This window comes from Lissotriton helveticus, chromosome 4_1 (assembly GCF_964261635.1).
Source record: "Lissotriton helveticus chromosome 4_1, aLisHel1.1, whole genome shotgun sequence".
Taxonomy (NCBI): domain Eukaryota; kingdom Metazoa; phylum Chordata; class Amphibia; order Caudata; family Salamandridae; genus Lissotriton; species Lissotriton helveticus.
The window spans coordinates 165,276,122-165,290,174 of NC_136063.1; the positions used below are offsets into that span (position 1 = coordinate 165,276,122).

General features: G+C 44.6%; 1 protein-coding gene across 1 annotated transcript in view; it reads left to right on the plus strand.

Moving 5' to 3' along the window:
* Positions 1-14,053, plus strand: part of LOC144828457 (1-phosphatidylinositol 4,5-bisphosphate phosphodiesterase gamma-1-like) — a 617,664-nt gene that overhangs the window by 473,112 nt on the left and 130,499 nt on the right. The window contains exon 20 of the mRNA XM_078686634.1: positions 5,571-5,754. Coding sequence (XP_078542760.1) covers positions 5,571-5,754 — 184 coding nt within the window. The remainder of the gene's footprint in view (positions 1-5,570; positions 5,755-14,053) is intronic.

Genomic DNA, 14,053 nt, shown 5'->3' on the forward strand with positions numbered 1-14,053 from the left:
AAAGGTGAGTGGCTGTGCAAGGAGAAAACTGACTAGTCGCTTTCTAAAGAGGGTCCAAACACCTCAGTGACAACAACAACACCACCAGCTGCAGAGGTCTTTTCAAAATACAAGATCATCAGGAGAGCCTGCCACAGGAGGAAAATAGTGACTCCTCTCTTCATCTTCTTCTGTCCACCATTCCAGTAGGAGGAAACATCAGAACTACCTAAAAGAATTACAAAGCATCACTAAAGAAATATTGGTGTTGCGCAAAATAGCTATTCTCTGAGCCTCTTGAGCACGATGCAGTGTGTGTGACCCCTTGCTCCAAGAGGTTGAGCAAGTCTCTCTCTCTCTCTCTCTCTCTCTCTCTCTCTCTCTCTCTCTCTCTCTCTCTCTCTCTTTCTCCCCATATCCTTCTCCCTCTCTCTCTTGGTGTAATTCAGAGGATTAAGCCTCAGTTTACACTGGTGACTCCAGAGACTTGCTACAGTGTGTCAAGCCAAGCTCTTTTTTTGCATGGTCTCTGTCACAGGAAGGAGAGCACCACTCAGCCAGTGAGCCTAGATTCATAAGTGCAAGAGGAAAGCCTTTCCTAGTTTGGCACGAGTGTGCGGCCTTGACGTGACAGACGGCGGAACTTCCCGGATTCATCCGAGACCAGAACTGACAATCGTCTGGTGATCGCTTTTTAATATCCCCTCCGCCTTCATTGATTGAGCCCGTCTTTAACTAAGTGACATCGCAACACTAGCCACGTAATTACCAGCGTGACTGCAAGCCCACAGCGACACGACCAGTGGGTGTTGGACTAGACCCCACCTGTTTAAGGTTGCCCCATCCAGTCCTGATGAAGATCCGCACAGCCAAGGCTTTAACTACCTGATGACCATAAGACGGATCGAAACGTCGACGAATACCCTACCCAGCTAAGGGCCTGGACCTCTTACACCCCCCCACGTGCTTTATGAACGATACATCTAATTTATATTGAAACTATTGAAAAACGGCATATGTATTGAACTTGGCCAGGCACGTTTTGGACGGTGATTTGCAACCGATCCTCATATATATAAATTGTATGAATAACTTTCTCCTATGTCACCTACTTTGAGTTCTCTTCCTACCACATTTTCACTTGAGCACTTCTCTCTCTCTTTTGCACGCTCTATACCCCTTGGAGCAACCTACCTTCGAAAATATGACGTGATGAAATAACGGTTCCACCATTTTTTTTAAATAAAATGGTGTTCTGAATTACAGGTTGTTGCACATTTTTCTTCAAGATGTTGTATTAAATACCCAGGAGCTCACTTAATTAATTCTATTAGCTCTGTAAACAATTCATGATTAATCCTACAAAGGAGTTGATTTCTTTCTTTCTAAGAATACAGGTCAAGGACCATTGTTTTTTGTATCTAACTGTACCCAGGTCGCTGACCATTATTGGGCTACCCCATTCTTTGTAATGGCTTTCCTAGTTTAGGCACACCTTCAATCCCTTATGAAACATGGAAAGCACAAAAAACAGAGCAGAATTTAGCACAGTCCTCTCCGTGCAACTGGTGCTTGGCCCATCCTGTTCTTTAACCGCCCCTGCAGTGCCCACCACCTAACCGCCCAAACCCGTGAACTTCCCTCAATTCACCCATCTACACAGGTAGCTGAATCTGTGGCAGATACATAGTAAACATTCATTCCACCAATCTTTTAGTCCAGCGTTTCACAAACTGTGGGTCAGGACCTACTGGGTTGCGTGCCGATTTATGGTGAGTCGCGAAAATCCTGGCCTGTATGTAAGTAATATTTAAAATGACCAGTTCTGTTTGTGCACCAGTGCAAACGTGCTGAACAGTGTCCCTAAGATCAGCTTTTAAACAAACCCTTGCAAATACACCCAAGTAAGACTCCAGGTGAACCTTCCAGTATTTGTTGCTGTGTTTTGTTTTACTTTATAAAGCCTTTTCAACAGAGAATGTGCTCACTGTACATGATCATACAGAACTTTATCACTTGTGTATGACTTCACACATAAATTGAGAAATATGGATGTGGCCTAATGGCCAGAGCATCCGGCTTTGGATCTCGGGATTCAGGTTTGAGTCCCGCCGTTGGTTCAACATCCTTTGATTGTGGGCGAATCATTTTATCGCCCATGCTTAAAATAAAATGAATCTGACATTCTGTAATGTAACCTGGTGTTCTGTAAAGTGCTCCAATTCCCTTGGCCAGTGTTGCACACCTGGACCATATTTTAACACAAAAATGAATATGAGCCCTATTGTGCTGCAGACCACTTTCACCCTCAAACCTTCCGAAAGTGATGAAGGAGCAGTTTTTACATCACCCCTGGCACCTAAAGGCTGCTATAGCACCAATTAACAAGCTTCCTGTAACCTGAGGTAGTGGAATCTGACAATCACCTGCTGCCAAATATTTATTTGTATTAAAGTGTAGAAAGGAACAAAGGGGGAAGGGTATGCTCAGACGTGGGTCTCTTGCTCACTTTGCCACTGGATTCAAGGTAGCCTGGCTGATTAGCCAGAAACAGGGCCTCGGAAGCTTGTTTCCGATCCAGTGAAGACATGCCTTGGCAGTTCGAGCTGGACTTTTCCCATGAGGCACAGGCTCAGACTGATTTGCATATGGCCATATCTGAACTGGCATGGCGGAGTGAGCTAAAGAACGATGATTGATTAAACCCAGATCAGTTGACTGGGGGTGAGTGATTGCAATGTTCAACACTCCGTCCATCTCCCCTTTGGTTTTACAAAGGGGGAAGGTGCCAGGTAAGATGACTTTAAGAAGGCTTGTGGAGATTTAGCGTAGATGAGTTAACATAGAATTACTTCAGAGGCTTGAGGAAGATTGAATCTTTTGCAACAATGACCTGGCGGGCAGCCAACTCCGTTGCACTGTTCAGATGATATGGTGACTAACAGAATGTAGATAAATGTTTTCATCCATGAGCTGATGAACACAGGAGAAGGATATGTCAAATAATTCAGCTAGCCAATGTGCTATTTTATACCTGCATGAAAGCTTCCTTGCATGTGCCAGATGCTGCCATGTGCCAGCTAGTTATAAACATGATTACTTGGGTGTCACTGCTGACTCCGAGTATCAGATTTAGATCTGAGATGCAGGCTCGTAGTAATGCCTTCTAATGGCAGGAATGAATTTACTTGACAAAACAGGTTAATTTATGACACACTGTAAAGGATTAGAAAGAAAAATAATACCACTGAGGTAGTTACGTGCAGGCATGGTAACCCTTACAGAGGCACAGTCAGCAATATTGTCCATGCCGAAAGACTGAAGAGAGGTTCAGGTACCCAATAAAAATGGTACAATGCTGACCATAGTGGAGCCCCTTAAAAAGGAACTGGATTAGATTGCATTTTCATTTAAGTAATATTTCATACCTCCAAAGCACATTTGCAGATTGGTAGTACGCTGTAATATGGGAATACTTACTGTGGAAGATTGTGTGTCTATCATTTGTCTTGTGTTGCAAAGGTTTACCGGACAGCCAGAGCTGCACTTTAAGTTTATTGTGTCTCTGCCTCAAGGTGTAAAATTTAAAGGAATTACAGATTGTGATGTGCACAGTAAATGCAGTGTAAATTCAAAAAGAGTTTATGCAAGATTATCGAAGTTAACCTGACGATTTTTTGTTCGACATGGGTTGGGATGTTGTGCTATGTTAATAACACTTGTATAGCACACAAATACCACAGGTCTCTTGGCGCTTATCTAAGGGTTATGATACCAAATTGCAACAGATATTGTTAAAATGAGAAAGCCACTCTATTTCAAAAGCTTGTTAAAATAAGAACGTTTTCAGTCTCTGCCGAAAGGCGAGGAGAGCGGTTTCTCTCCTCAAACCTTCCAGTAATCCATTCCAGATCTGTGGTATCAGAACTTAAAAAGCCTGACTGCCCAAGGTAGTTTTATTAAAGCGTGGCCAGGTCAGCAAGATCGCCTCAGAGGAGCGGAGACGGCGTCCAGGTACATAGTGCCTCAGCCGGTCCTCAATATAGGCTGGTACCGTGCCATGCTACGTCTTGTGTGCAATGCACAGGACTGTAAACCTGGCCCTCTTTTTGACTGGCAGCCAATGCAATTGTTGCAGCAGTGGCGTAGCATGCACCCATCTAGGTAGCTTGAACAATAATCTTGCAGCATCATTCATAACCACTTGAAGCTTACCCAGCAGCTTATTGTGGAGACCAATGTACAAGGCATTGCCATAGTCCAACCGTGACATGATCAGTGCTGCCACCACTGTTTACATAGATATAAAAGAAAGATGAGGAACCAATGTCCGGAGCTGTCTAAGGAGACCCATGCAGCTCCCAGCCACTGTCGCTACCTGCTTAGCCACCGACAGACTACTATCCAGGTTGATACCAAGGCTTTTAACTACTGGCAGCGATTCTGGGGCAGGACCTAACTCCATGGATTTCCCTTCATGGTGATAGCCAGAACCTCGGTCTTGTCTGGATTCACTTTCAGATAGTTCACTGTCATCCAGTACACAGTGAACAGCAGAATATTCCACACTTTCAACTGTGCCTTCGTGGAACTCTCAATCCATAAGATCTGTAAGATGTGACAACAGGGTACTATCGTCACAGATCTTCTTCAAGGGACTGCACACCCGCTAAGGTTTGCTGTCTGTTCCAGACCAGGGATTGTAGATTATTTGTGGATGGACTACCAGCCACGTCCACCATCCTGTCATGTGTGGTGTCCGGCAGGAGGCAGGCCAAACAGATATTTCCATTAATCCTGCTGCTTATTTTGTTGGCTATTAACTGAACATTGAAGGCAGAGTGTACTCTGTCCACTAGTGGTGGACAGACTGCGACATGCTTGTCAGCACAACAGCTAAGACTAATGTGTTGCACTATTTAATTCAGTGGCAGAAGATAGCGACTTCCCAAGTGGATTGAAGGATGCATTATTTCCCATGTCCTTACAGCTAGTGAACAGAAAATGCTTCATTAGTTGCATATTTACATACTGCAGGTACACATTGACACCCATAAGCCATACATTTCCACCCATTTGGTACAGTGTAGTTCATGTAATTCTTGTCTGCAACGCCAGGACACAAACAAGACAGTTCTGTTGTGGTTAGATTGAATCTACAACAGGATGTCCCTCTGACAGCAAGTACATTCTTGAGCTTGCTAAATCCCATATTTAGGTCTTCATAAAAGGTTACTTTTACAGGTAAAAGTGTGTTACTCTGGGACAGATCCATGTTGCAGCTGCTTTCTGGGCCATATGCCTGGCCATGTAATCTCTCGATAGAGTTGAAGCCAAGAGGAATTTTAGGGTTCCTGTTGCCTTCACCAAGGCCTGGTGATCGACACGGACACTGCTGATGCCAGCAGGCTTTTATTTGCTTGTTTTTAGTGTATTCTGGATCCATCCTCAAGGTAGCAAGCATATCCAAACCATGTGAGTGTAGGAAATTTACCAGCTGTGTGCGCACTGTTACAGGTAAGTAAAATTTTCGTTTAGTGGTCTAAGTGTTATAGGTGATTGAATACTACACAACCTCTTGTTACTTTCAGAGCGGAGGGGAAGATCAAGCACTGCCGGATCCAGCAGGAGGGCCGCCATTTTATGTTGGGAAGTTCAGCTGAGTTCGAAAGCCTTTTGGACTTGGTTAGCTACTATGAGAAGCATCCTCTGTACAGAAAAATGAAACTTCGCTATCCAATCAACGACGAAACCCTTGAGAAGATGGGCACCACGGTGAGTTCTTAATATTCATGCCACTTGCATGAGCCTGGGTAGCATGCACTGATTTGGTACGAATCAGCTTCATAACTCATAGCTTGCACAAAGACATATCAGATCTCAAGTGGATGGTATGTTATAGTATTGTGTCCCAGGAGTGCATCTGTTATGTGGCACATAATGCAATGGTTCAGGTGAAATAGAAACATTAAGGGCCTAATTTTGAGTTTGGCGTGCCTTGGACCACTAAACCCACGGTGGCGCGGTGATGGCAGTACAGTCACCGCTACACCCGTTATCAGGCGGCCCTATTACAACTTGGGTGGTCAGACCACCATTGTACCGCCGCAAACGCCAGAGATCAGAAATCCCTGGCAGTTTTGTGGCGGTCTTGAGGCTGCAGTATTTGTAAAAGTCGTGGTCTGGTGGGGGGTGCACACACAGGGTTGGCAGAGTGGGAACTTTGCGGTAGCGTGGCTGTCCCGCTCTCCCTCCACCAAACTCGTAATCGGGCCCTAAATGTGATGACAGATGAAGATAGCCATTATGATCCATTCTGTATACTTCCCTACCTGCACTTGGCTATCACTCCCTAGATAGTCATGATGTTTACTGTGGTGTTGCTCAGAGTCAGTGTTCCCTAATGTTTGCTCTGAGCATTTTCTATTCTGTCTTCCACCCCTTTTGTGTTTTTCCAGTTCCAGCATCCGCAGTAGTTACACAGTAATAATCCCAATGCTCCAGGTGAGGCTAAATCAAAATCACAAACACAATATTGCAGATGGAGCTTCATCAACATCAAGCTGGGTTTTGTGGCAATATAGCCTCTTCTTCTGCAACTCATTTAGCCATATTCAGGTCACCAAATATTATATAACCTCAACATCTAGTTCTGTGCCTTGTGGTATCTTTTATGGCAGTGCGCCTCTCTGTGAGTGAAAGGTGGGTTTCTCTTCGAGAATGGCGGCTCACCAACTACTGGATCAGCAGAAGCTATGACCTCTGGTCTCCGGGTGGTGGCGATCCCTGTGCCTTTAGAAGAGCTGTTGCCACTCCAGCTCAGCTGAAGGCCTGAAGCTATGGTGAGTGGGCCCCATGTGCAATGCTCCTGCTTGCAAAGTGTTTTGTTTTGGGGGGAAAAACTGAAATCAGGTGTTTGTTACTGAGAAAATAAAAATAAAGAATAGCCTAAAGTAACTGGAAATTTTCTGCCAAAATGTGAGGGTAATTTCTATTGTTTGCTGTTTAGGAGCACAAGGGAAGGTCAGGTGACTTGGAATGCATAAATCTACATTGGACTGACTGTCCTAACGTGGGAGGTCTTTCTGATTTATATTGACCAACAGCTCTTTGGTGTACATGCCGTCCATTAAAGCTTTTGGCAAAAGAGACTGCTGAGACTCTTCCAGTAGAAACCTCATTTTGTTCTGACTCAAAATACAGCAAAGGAACCATGGGTTTTCCAGGGAGGGAGCACCAACAGTTTAAGGCAGTGCCTCAACTCAGCAAAACCCTAAATGACCCCCTTCATTTGATATGTCATTGTGAGCATGTTTTATGTGTGCCCATGTGTGGGTTTGTTTGGAAACATTATTTAGTCATTGTAGTGGTTTAATAAGGGGCATTCAATTCACTATTAAACTTCTAGTAAATTTCTTGTACACTTTGCGTATGGCTGGTCTCCATTAAAAAGGCCAACTTTTTTGTTTGCATACAGTTTTTGTTATCCTCACATTGATGCCAAAAAGTTTGACCTAAGATAGATTCCTGTTGCTGGTGCCATGTGATTTCTGTCCCTTTCATTGTGTTAGACTCCTACCTGGGCAGTATTCGTGTGCCTTCGTTTCCACATAATGTCTGTGATTTCCAGTGTACTACCTCAGCATCCCAATCAGTCTTGCATGCCTCTGTGAGCAAGCACTGGTTGTACATTCTTCCACCTTCTCTTCCTTCTTGAAGGTACTCGGTCTTCCTATTGTCTAACGAAATCCAGGTTCAATGTATGCCTGCTCTGTTTTTATTTTTTATTTTTTAAAGTTTTTATTGGTTTTCACAAAAGTGGAGTCTTAACAAAGTTACACAAGAAAGAGAATTCAGGACCCCCCACCCTCCTCCCACCTTTCACCACCATTAAAAGCCAGTGGCACAGGTACAGATAAACAAAGAAATAGGGCACAGGACGAAAATAGAAAGTATAGTGACAAAAGAATATGCCTAAAAAATAAAAATACAAAAAATGTTTTGTTTTTTTAAAAAGGTGTTGTAGATTTCTAGTACCCCTACTAGATCTCTGGATCCCCTTGCCCTTGTTGATCAATCCATTTGGAGAATGCCCCCCAAACTTCAAGCCCCATCCTCCTTTTCCTTCGTCCTTTCTTAGCATATACAGATTTTTCTAGATGGTATGTAGCAACTAATCTAGCCAGCCATTGTGCGTAGGAGGGGGACTCAGAATCTAACCATCCGGAGGAAATACATATCCTCCATACTGCCATTGCAACAAAAATCAGCCCTTCTTCCTTTACTCTTAGGGAGTCAGATTGTGTTCCCAAAAGAATGGTCGTAGGGTTTAGGAGGATTGATTGGTTTTGTTATTTCACAGAGTAAATTCTGTATTCTGAGTAGGGTGGAGTTGATAGTTGGGCATGTTGCGAATATGTGTATAGAGTCCGCCCCTACCTCAGAGCAGCGTGGGCATAATGTTCCTCTCCCAGATCCCCATTTAATGATTTTGCTAGGTGTCATATACAAAAAAAATATAGTTTTAAAATGTTGTGCTTGTAGTTTGGCAGAAATAAGGATTTGCTGTGATAGCTGCAGGGAGTTGTAAAATATACTTTGAGGGGAATCAAGTTTGGTATGCCATTTAAAAGCAATAGTTTCTAAATCGTCAGGGGTTTCCTTATTTATTAATTGGTAAATACTTCCAATACGAGCAGTGGTGATATTCCGGAGAGTGTTCATAAGCTCAGCCTCAACAAATCCGTTGGCTCCTCCCACTTTCCTGGCAAGGTAGTCATAAATAGCCATGCATTTAAATAGGTCTTGACTTTTTAGTTTAAATCTAGTCTGTAAGGTTGAAAAGGACTCAATCCCCCTGGTTGTTATAAGGTCCCCTAGTTGTGTTATCCCTGCTCTGTGCCACTCGGATAGATAGGATGAACTAAATATAGCAGGTAGGTTGTTGTTATTGATTATAGGGGAGTAAAAGTTGTATCTACCCATTCCAAAAATTCTCCGGACGTGGCGAAAAACTTTATAAGAATTCATTAGCGTCTTAAATTTAACACGATTGTAATATCCATAGGCTGTTTCTCGAACTAAACAGCCCCAATATTGTTCCCCTAGCAAGGACCGGAAGGGTGAGGGTAGAGACAGTTCAGCTCCAAAGGTGGATTCTCTTAGTAGAACTGAACTGTATTGAAGGACTGCCGCCCAGTAGTATAGGATGATGTTGGGAAAAGCCCATCCCCCTCTGTCTTTCAGTAACGTAAGATGTTTTAATGCACGTCTGGGCTGAGCGTATGCCCAAATGAATTGGGTAAAAATTTGTTGGAATTTAAGTAAATCTTTTTTACTAAACTCAAGAGGAATACAGCGAAACAAATAAAGTAACTTGGGAAAATAAGTCATTTTAATGGCGTTGCACCTGCCAACCAGCGTTAGATGTAGATTATCGATTTGTTTTAATGCCCTCTTCGTCTGAACAGCAAGGGGGGCCAGGTTAGCTGCGACTATTTCCTCCAGTCTAGGTGATACTAGTACGCCCAGGTATTTGGCCTTTGGTACCACTCTAGCGTCAGCCAAGTGATTTTGTTATTTACTAGTATCTGTGTTTTGCTTTTATTTAGGGCATACCCAGATAATATCCCGAATTTGTGTGCCCGTGTGGAATTGGCAGGGTCTGGAGTAGTGATGGCGAGATTGTCAGCATAAGCCATGATTTTACAGCTGTTTTGAAAATATGTTACTGGAGAAATGTTGTGATTTTTCTCTATTTGTTTGATAAGGGGGTCTAGGTAGAGAGCGAACAGTAACGAGGAGCAGGGGCAGCCCTGCCTGGTGCCTCGTGAGATTTTAAAGGGCTCCGTCAGGTGTCCATTTTTGACGACACTAGCAGTTGGATTGTGATAGAGTGCCTGCGTCGCCTGCGTGAACCTGCCCCCGAACCCCATACTGTCCATTACCCTCCAAAGAAATCGCCATGAGACCCGGTCAAAGGCCTTTTCGGCGTCGAGTAATATCAGTGACATCGGGTCTCCGGCTACCTGGGCAGCATCAAACAGAGTGATAACTCTCCGGACATGTTCAGTGGTCCCTTTCTTAGGTATAAAACCATGTTGCCATTTTGAAACAAGGGGTTCCACTACTCGAGATATTCTAGAGGCTAATACCTTGGAGAATATTTTAAAGTCGCAGTTGATAAGGGTTATTGGTCTGTAAGAGCTCATATCTAATGGAGATTTATCCTTTTTTGGAAAGATAGAAATTCTAGCACTAGACCAGGAGGCTGGAGGTGAGACGCCGCTGAAGATGGAAATAATTACCTCTGAAAATATGACCTTGATTTGGTCGGCAAAGATTTTAAAAAATTCGACGGGAATGCCATCAGGGCCAGAAGCTTTCCCGTCAGGGAGGCTCTTGAGGGCATCCAGGATTTCTTCCCATGTAGGGGTGAGGTCTAGTAATTCACTATCTTCTAGGCTAAGCTTGCTTAGTTCGACCTCACTGAGATATTAAAGAATCTCTCTGTCTAGAACATCAGCCATGCAGCAATTTTCTTCCTTATATAGCTTAGCATAAAACTCCTGGAACTCATGCCGAATACAGCTAGGATCAGTAACCTCGATGCCTGAAGAAAGTCTGATTTTGTGAATTTCACTAGAGGTAGTTTGTTGTCTCGTCCTAACAGCTAAGTCATGTCCAATACTGTCACTGCACTCATATGCCTTCTCCCTTGCCGCTGCCCACGTAGCCACAATTTTTCCCATGAACACCGCCCCTATTTCCGCCCTAGCCAAAATTGCTTCTTGCTGATCTGGCTGACAATCTAGCCCTGCATGAATTGTTTGGGTTAGCTTCATTTCTATTTTTCTTAGTTTTTCTTGGAGATCTTTGACCTGGGCTTTTTCCGCACTATTTTTTTGGACAGAGAACCTAAGGGTCTCGCCTCTAATCCCTGCCTTTAGGGTGTCCCAGACTGTCATTTGGGAGGCGGAGCCAATATTTATCTCCAGGAACTCCTGAATCCATCCTGGCATGTGATTGATATAGCTAGGATCGTACAATAACGCTTTCTCAAAGCTCCATCTAGAAGCCTCTCTAGATTGCCCAAACTCCCTTATGGTAAGAATGATAGGGTTATGATCGGACATAAAACGGGGTGCGATATCTATAGTAAAACTGGTGGCTATTGATGCAGAAACAAAAAAATAATCTAGTCTAACCAATACTTGGTGCGGGGCCGAGTAAAAAGTGTACCCAGGTAGTGAAGGGTTTTTGCTCGCCCAGCTATCTTTCAGTCCGTGAGTTTGTATAAGGTTAGTTAGAGCTTGAAAGACTTGGGGTTTCCTTCCTTTATACCTCCAGGTTGTGTTAGCATCCAAATGACCAGATAGGTGTATATTAAAATCCACACATACAACTATCGGGGTGGGCCAGTGTGCTAATTCGCTGGAAACTTGGTTAATGGCCCCGGGGTCATCAGCATTACTCCCGTATAGTGAGCAAAGAGTAAAAGAGATGTTATTAGGGAGTTGAATCGGAGTGATGGCCCACCTTCCTAATAGATCTGATTTGGTTCGTGCTGATAGCAAATTTTCTGTCAGTTAAGATTCCAACCCCCTTTGTTTTGGCTCCTTGCGTAGTGGCGCCCACTACTTTAAACCCTAATGTATTTAGCAGATGTATTTGGGACTGCTCTACATGGGTTTCCTGTAAACATATGATGTTTCCCCCAAGTGTTCGCAAGCCCATGGCCACTTTTTGTCTTTTTGATGCATCGTTCAAGCCACAAACGTTGACTGAGACAATGCGTAGTGGATCTAGCATAGCCATCTAAAGGGTATAGCAGTGCCCATCTGGGTTAAAAAAAAAAGAAACAAAAACTAGTCAATAAAATCTGATGTGTATAGTAAGTACCTGTGTGTGCCCTTTGTAACCCTACCCACCCCTCCCACCCCCCGCCCCCCGGGGGTAATCCCATGAGCCCCAATTTTTGAGTTGGGGCGAGCCTTGTCGTATACCAATTGTCTCAAGAGAAAGTTGCCAAAGTATTGCTTTTTCAGGAAAAAGTGAGCTAGCTGCACTTCGCGGTCCCAATCCCATTCAGAATGTTCTGGGAAAGAATCTTGCAGTAGCTTGACAATGAACTGTCTAGGGTCTTCCCCCTCCTTTCCTTCTGGAATCCTCAGCAGGCGCAGGTTATTTCGACGTTGCCGATTTTCATTTTCTTCAATTTTTACCATTAAATCCATGAGGCAAGCAGAGTTGGAGTCAGTGACCTGTTTGGTTGCCACTGCTTCAGTCTCCAAATGTTTAGTCCTGGCCTCGACCATGCCCACTCTCTCGCTAATGTCTGTGCAGGTCTTGTTCAGCCGTCAGAGACCACCCTATAGTTTTTTGGCTGCGTTTTTAGCTGCCCGATTTTCACCTCTCACCTCCTCCTGGAAGTCTTTAATCGAGGTAAGTATGGCGGTGAGTGAGGGTTCCAATGTCTCATTAGTCTTGGCTTGCAGTCTTCTCTTGTGATAGGGAGTCTGACATGGTCGGCTCATCTTCATCTAGGTGATAAGACATCTGTGAGTCCGAATAATCCCATTTAAGCTGACTCCTTCGTTTGGCCTTATTCCTTGGTTTTTTGGGGCGGACGATTGTACCAGTTTTATCACGGGAAGCCTCGCTTTCCTCTTCGCTAGTACTGTTAGTATTGCCTTCATCTTCTTCTTCTGTTTCCCCTTCCCCTGAAGAACTCGGAGTACTGTCTGATACCGAGTAAAAGGCCTCCTGACCAATTTCTGGGGTCCAAGGGGCAGTAGAGCCAGGAGGAACTTCCAAATTTCGAATGGCAGCTTCCGTCTTTGTGGGGTGATCCCTGGTGTTCAGGTTCTCAAAGGGAGTACATAGGGAGTTACCAATGTTTCCTACATCTGGTTCTAGAGGTTCACCCTCGATAGGGAGTGTGGTTAAGAGAGGGTTGGGGGGCTTAGAGGGGCCAAGAATATAGTCATGTTCTTCAATTGAAGTATGCAATGATAGAGAAGGTTCTGTTAGGCATTGCTGGTTGCATATCAGGATGGGGAGAGCTTCCAGGTTGGAAGGGGCATTACTGGGATCCAGACTAACAGTGGGTATTTGATTAATGTCACCAATATCGCTGTTCTGTTGAGAGGAGTCATCAGCTCTGTTAAGGCATTGCGTGTTTTGTATGCTATTTTTAGCAGTGACAGCCTGATTTTTAGCCACTAGAAATATTTTGGCTGGAAGAGGGTGTGCCAAACTAGCATCTTTATTGTCTCTGGAGTCTTTGCTAGAAGCCCCTGCCCCTGTCTGACCAGTGTTTTTTTTGCCCCAATATCCCGACTGACCTGTTTGGACTTGGTCTTGCCGATGTCATCTCCCGCTGAGGAATCCTTTCCCGCGATAGGTGTCTTCGCCTTTAAACTTTTTTTGCTCCCACGAGAACTCATCTTTCTGGTTCTACTGCCGAAACCTGTTCCCTCCGATGCTCTGTGCTGCCCCCAGAATCCACACAGCGTCGATAACACTATATACGCCAGCACCAGGACGCTGAAGCTCCAAAGGAACACATCCCACCATTCAAAACAGCCCCTCTCCATCCGTTTCACCGAGCGCTCAGCGGGGGTCTGTGTCTTAAGCCTGCGGCCGCTGCAGACGAAAACCTTGTTAGTTGAAAATATTTTATGTCTGGCGAAGAAAACCAGCAGATCCGCGTGGCAAGTCTCTTTGCTGCCGCGTCTCTCCACCGCTCTAACGAGTGCCCCGAGCGGTCCTGTGGCTCCGTGCAAGTCCCGCAACAACCTTCGCCGCCTCGATACTCGATACACTTGGACCTGGGATCCCAGCATCACCGATCCGCAGGGCAGGTAGCCGATCACCTGAGGGTTCGGTGGCTAGCGTGGCGTGGCGGCCGCGCACACAAGCTTACGCTGACTCCATCTTGCCCTTCCTTCGCCTAGCTTGCCCTTCCTTCGCCTAGCATGTATGCCTGCTCTGGATAAATTTGAAATTCCACTTTCCTTTAGTCAGTGTAGTCGCTAACTTTGGACCATGCTTAGAGCACTACTTCTCTCCA